Genomic DNA, 6,143 nt, shown 5'->3' with positions numbered 1-6,143 from the left:
CCCAATATGATGGTATTTGGAGGTGGGGCCTTTGGGATGTAATTAGGTTTACATGAGGTCATGAGTGTGGGGCCCTCATGATGGGATTAGTGCCCTGTTAAGAAGAGACTAGAGAGCACTAACTTTCATGCTCTCTCTCTCCCCACCTTGTGAGAACACAGTAGGAATGAGGCCATCTGCAAGCCAGAGAGACCTCACCAGCACTGGACCATGCTGGCACCTTGATCACAGACTTCCCAGTCTCCAGAACCGTGAGAAATAAATGTCTGTCATTTAAGCCTGCGGTCCCCAAGCCCGGGGCTGCAGACTAGTACTGGTCTGTGGCCTGTTAGAGACCCAGCCACACAGCTTCATCTGTATTTACAGCTGTTCCCCATTGCTCACATCACCGCATAAGCTCTGCCTCCTGTCAGATCAGCGGCAGCATTAGATTCTCATAGGAGCACGAACCCTACTGTAAACTGCGCATGCAAGGGATCTAGGTTGCACATTCCTCATGACAATCTAATGCCTGATGATCTGAGGTGGAGCTGAGGCGGTGATGCTCGTGCTGGGGAGCAGCTGCAAATACAGATCATCATTAGCAGAGAGGACCGACTGCACAATAAATGTGATGCACTTGAATCATCCTGAAACCATCCCCCTGCCCCTGTCCCATGGAAAAATTGTCTTCCATGAAACTGGTCCCTGGTGCCAAAAAGGTTAGTGACCACTGTTTTAAGCCACCCAGTTGATGGCACTTTGTTACAGCAGCCCAAGTAGACTAAGACACTGGAGTATGCACAAATGTGGGAAATGACCCAATTTACATTTCCTCAAGCGCAACCTCACCAATGTTTGATATTATCAAAAGGTTTCTCCAAGCAGTGCTTCATCATCTCACTGGGCACAGGTAGGTCGAAAACATTTAAACTTCCCTTAAGGGAGGAGAAAGAGCACTTACTCAACTCCAGGCCCTTTGCTGCCCCTTAGAACCCTCCAACAGAGATACTATGATTCCTACTTTGCAAAGAGAAAACTGAGGCTAAGGGAGGTGAAGTGACTTGCCTGAAGTTATACACCAGAAAGTGGTGGAACCCAGGCTCAAAACCAAATCTGCATGCTGCTAATATCCGTATGTGTCATAAACTCAATTAATATTTATTGAGCATTAATTATGTACCAGACCCTGGAGATACAAAACATACAAAAATATGTGGCCATTCTTAGCATATAGCAATACTCAGTAAATCTTTGTTAAAAGAATATTGAATCAAGGAGCTTGAAGCCCACAGGAGAGACAGACATGTAAAAAATATTTGCAATAGAAAGGTGAAATGCTACGATAGATGTAGAGTAGTCCCCCTTTATCTGTGGTTTTCCTTTCTCTGGTTTCAGTTACCTGTGGTTAACCATGGTCTGAAAATATTACAAACAATAGGATATTCTGAGGAGGGGAGAGAGAGAGAGTGACCACATTCACAAAACTTTTATTTCAGCATATTGTTATAATTGTTCTATTTTATCACTATTGTTAATCTCTTACCATGCCTAATTTATAAACTGAACTTTATCATTGGTATGAATACACAGGAAAAAGCACAGTATATGTAGGGTTCAGTACTGTCTGTGGTTTCAGGCATCCACTGGGAATCTTGGAACATATTCCCTGCAGATAAGCGGGGACTACTGTATACTGCAGTGCAGCAGGGCACAGACAAGGGATAAATTTAGTTTTTGCGGGGGGTAAATCAGGGGAGGCTTCACATTGGAGATAGTTTTTGTCCAACACAAAAGGTGGAAATGGGTTCTAGGCAGAGGGAACAAATGCAAAGGCACAGCAGTGTGAAATAAGGTGGAATTTTCTCAGAATTATACTACTTTTGACAGCCTTAAAGCTTCTTTCTTCCAGTATTGAGCCAAAGCATTCAGCTCAATTCAATTCAATTCACTGGACCTTTATTAAATGCTTGTGTGCCAGGCACTGGGTGAGATGCTTTACATGCATTATCTCACTGAATTCTTGCAGCTTTTTCCCCCATTATACAGATGAGAACGTTGAGGCTCAGAGAGGTGAAGAATCCAGCTCAGGAATACATTTTCATTCTCTGTTCTTTCCTCTCCTCACTGTTTCCCTGAGTTACCAGGCCAGGCTTTCTCAGGTCTTACTGCAATGAAAGGACATCCTCCCAGCAAACCTCAAGACTCATAGCTAGCTGCCCGTTGGATCAGGAGACTCTTTCTGCCCATTCCATTGTGTCTTTTCTTCCCTGGGATACTGGAGTGGAGAATGCATATAGAGTCATGAAGTTTTCAACCTTGGCTAGATGCTAAATATCATTCCATTTATCATTTAACAAAATCTTTATTGAATACCAGCTACGTGCCAGGCAGTATTCTCAGTACTGTGGATACAAAAGTGAATAAGACAGACAAGACTCCTGCCCTCAAGAATATTAAATTGCAGCGACTTCTCAGAGTTGAAAACAAAGGTTTTGAGAGGTTGTGTGGCTTGTCCAAGGTCACACAGCAATTTTGTTGCACAGTTAGGCTGAAGCCCAAGTCCACCTGTCTCCCGACGTGTGTTCTCCTCCATGACGATCATGACCTTTCTCTTGTCTCCCTCTGGCTCTGCCTCTTCTCGGTCTCTGTTCAGCAGGATGAACCGAGAAAACCTCACCGGGGTCTGGGAGGCACCTGCTGAGTTCATCCTCCTGGGCATCACAGATCGCTGGGACCTGCGTGTGACCCTCTTCCTGATCTTCCTGCCCATCTACCTGGTGAGCCTGCTGGGTAACGTGGGCATGGTGCTGCTGATCTGTGTGGATGCCCGGCTCCACTCGCCTATGTACTTCTTCCTGGCCAACGTCTCCCTGCTGGACGCCTGCTATTCCTCAGCCATCAGCCCCAAGATGCTAGTGGACCTGCTGCTGCCCTGTGCCACCATCCCTTACGCAGCCTGTGCCCTGCAGATGTTTGTCTTTGCAGGGCTGGCTGACGCCGAGTGTTGTCTGTTGGCAGCCATGGCCTATGACCGCTACGTGGCTATTGGAAACCCGCTTCTCTATACAACAGCCATGTCCCGGCGTCTGTGCCTGGCCTTGCTGGGGGCATCATGCCTGGGTGGAGCAGTAAGCGCCTTTGTCCACACAGCCTTCACCTTCCGCCTGAGCTTCTGCCACTCCCGGGAGATCAATAGCTTCTTCTGCGACATCCCTCCACTGCTGGCCATCTCGTGCAATGACACCTCCTCCTCTTTGCTGTCTGTGGCTTCATCCAGACAGCCACCATGTTGGCTATTGCCGTGTCTTATGGCTTCATTGCTGGGGCTGTGATCCGCATGCGCTCGGCCGAGGGCCGCCAGCGAGCAGCCTCCACCTGTGGCTCCCACCTCACGGCTGTGGCCATGCTATATGGGACACTCATTTTCATGTACTTGCGTCCCAGCTCCAGCTATGCCCTGGACACTGACAAGATGGCCTCTGTGTTCTACACCCTTGTCATCCCGGCTCTCAACCCGCTCATCTACAGCCTCCGCAACAAGGAAGTCAAGGAGGCCCTCAGGCGGACCTGGAGTCGATTCTGCCACCCAGAGCAGGGACACCAGTGACTGGTCCAGGGAGGCTGGTTAGGTCTGACTATGAAGACATGGGGAGGACACTCTTTATGGCTCCTGTCACTGCGGGTAAAGACAGATGTACCTCTGGCTCAGATGTTTCTTGTCATTGTTTAAGGGATGATAGGGGGTGGGGAAGGAAAGCATACAGCAGGGAGGCAGGAACTTGGGTGTAAACTAGGGCTACACCTAGAGCCAGACCCAACTGGGTTAGTGTTGCTGTTGAGCTGCCTTAGGTTCCTCAACATTCAAAGCATAAAAGCTCCTCCATGTTACAAGAAGGAACACAGGTTTATTTACCACCTGTGCTTATAAGAGGCTGATCCCCAGAAACACCAAGTGAGAACTCTGTTGGTTCCAAGTTTTCCTAGATTCTTGCCCCTGCAAGGTTCTTTACGGCCAGTGAGTCTACTTCCCCCTGACCTCAAGAGAGTGTCTTCAGAACCCACTCATAACAGAAAATGGGACTGAATCCAGTGAGGTGAACATCCCTCCCTTGTGGCCTGTGGATTCTATCTCGCAGGGAAATGGCTCAAACCAGAACACACACAAGCTGATTTCTAAAATATCAACAATTGGGTTTGGATTTGGCCAAGGTTAGACTAGTCTAGGCATATAATAGAAGTTAGGAAAGGGTCAGAATTGTGGTTATGGCTGGAATAGGGTTAAGATTAGGGTTCAGGATATGGCTAAGAGTAGGGTTAGGATTAGGGTAGGTTAGGGTTAGGTAGAATTAAGAAGCAATCGTGCAAATTTGGGATTTGATTTAAATGATGTAAATTTTATGATTTGGATTGGCTTTTAGTAGTAGTAGTTTGGATAAACTTGAATCTTGTTAGAAATATTTTAGGGTTAGTGTTAGAGTGCAAGACTAAATAAGATTGAAGTTGAGGTTTCATTTGTATTGCTAAATTAAACTGGAGTTAGAGTTTAGTTCACATTAAATTTAAGTTGGTGCGTGGGGAATATTTGTGGTAAGTTTAAGTCACAGTCTTATTACAGTTAAGCTAGGATAAATGAGAGTTACATATAAGAATATTTTAGGTATCAAATTGACATGTTTTGGGTCACTTTAAGACTTAGTTGAGATTATGGATAATGGTTACTGTTTCTTAAAGCTTAAGGGTAGCTGTTGGTGCCTGGTGGATTTAAGTTAAGTTTCATTCAGAGTTATGAGCATGCTTGGATAGCATGTGGTTAAGTAGGGTTAATACCAAGACGGGCTTCTGTTAAGATCATAGCCTCCAGAGGCAGAGTTGGGGTTAGGAGACAGAATGCCATAACCCTGACCTCTTGGGCAATGCTAACTGCAGTGCCCCAAGCCTTGGATCATGGTGGACCCCTGTAGACCCAGTGCTCTTGGGGCCTTCATCTACCCAGAGTTCACAATTTTGACAGATTTCTCTGGTCTCCATGACTCATTTACACATGGGCAAGGTCTGAGGCACTGTGTTCTGCCTGCGAAGCCCCTGCATGCAGGAGCAGGCAGGAGTGGACCCTGGGAGTCACAGGCAGGAGCTTCCAAGATGAGGTGGAGCATGGCCAGAGCAAACGTCAGCCCTGCCCCATCCCTCTGGAGATCCCCGGATTATGGCTGAGGTGAGGCCAGGGGTGGGAAAGGTGTGGGACTCAAACAATGCTTCTCAGAGGCTCAGCATGGAGACTCTTCCCAGGGCCCCAGACAGGGGCTGGCCTCACCCTTCCACACTCCCACTTCTGACAGAAATCAGCCACCTGGCACTTAGACTGCAGGAAGACTGAAGGCTTCAGCCTGGGTGCCTGGGAAGGTGATGCCCCTTGTCACCAGGACCAGGACCCTCTGTCTTAGCAACTGTGGCCTTCCTGGAGGTCCCAGGCTAATGGAGAGAAGAATGTGGATAAGACCATTTCCTTAAATACTAGAGAACTTTGTAGGTTTCCTGATGGAGTAACCATCGTGTCCCAGTTTGCCCAGAACTGTCCCAGTTTTCCCAAGATCACCCTCAGTCCTAGGCAAATCAAGATGGTTGGTCACCCTATTTCCTGATGAACCAGCATCCTGAGAGCAGACGTATAATACAATATTCCAAACTGAGCATATTTGACAAAGGCTTAAACAGATTAAAACCCCTTCTCCTATCACAAGGTTTGATCATCCTTTCCCACTTCCCCAACTCCTCTTTCCTTTATCACCATAACAACTCAGATGCCAGGACAAAAGTTGGAGGCTTTATTAGTAGAGTTGGCAGCTGTAGAACTGCAAATGTAAGGTTTGTCCCCAATTCAATGATGTTTAAACTCAAAGAGCTCCTTTTCCCTTTTTGTTGGTTCTTGGGCTTTCATGACATACAGTACCCACCATGATTAAGACAAAGCTTCCAGAGAGATATGGCCCCTTCTGTCACCTTAGCCCTACAGGATGTCCATGGGTCCTCCCATGTGTTTAGCATCCATGGAGCGGCCAGATGTAATAATTACACAAATCCTAGGAATCAACTAGAGGTAACAGGAAGTTGCAGGCTATTCAATGGGGGCCTACTTGATAGATAAGAAAACAAACGAGTGAAGA

At 46.9% G+C, this 6,143-nt stretch overlaps 1 protein-coding gene across 1 annotated transcript; it reads left to right on the top strand.

Annotated features, from left to right (window-relative positions):
• Positions 1-2,639: 2,639 nt before the first annotated feature.
• On the top strand, positions 2,640-3,589 carry LOC123646115 (olfactory receptor 5C1). Its single transcript, XM_045562783.1, is given in 2 exon segments — positions 2,640-3,225; positions 3,228-3,589. Coding segments are annotated over 2 exon segments (948 nt in total).
• The last annotated feature ends 2,554 nt before the right edge of the window (positions 3,590-6,143 follow it).

Source organism: Lemur catta, chromosome 10 (assembly GCF_020740605.2).
Source record: "Lemur catta isolate mLemCat1 chromosome 10, mLemCat1.pri, whole genome shotgun sequence".
Lineage (NCBI taxonomy): Eukaryota > Metazoa > Chordata > Mammalia > Primates > Lemuridae > Lemur > Lemur catta.
Note: the sequence above shows the minus strand (reverse complement) of the source record. Positions and strands in the feature narration are given on the sequence as shown.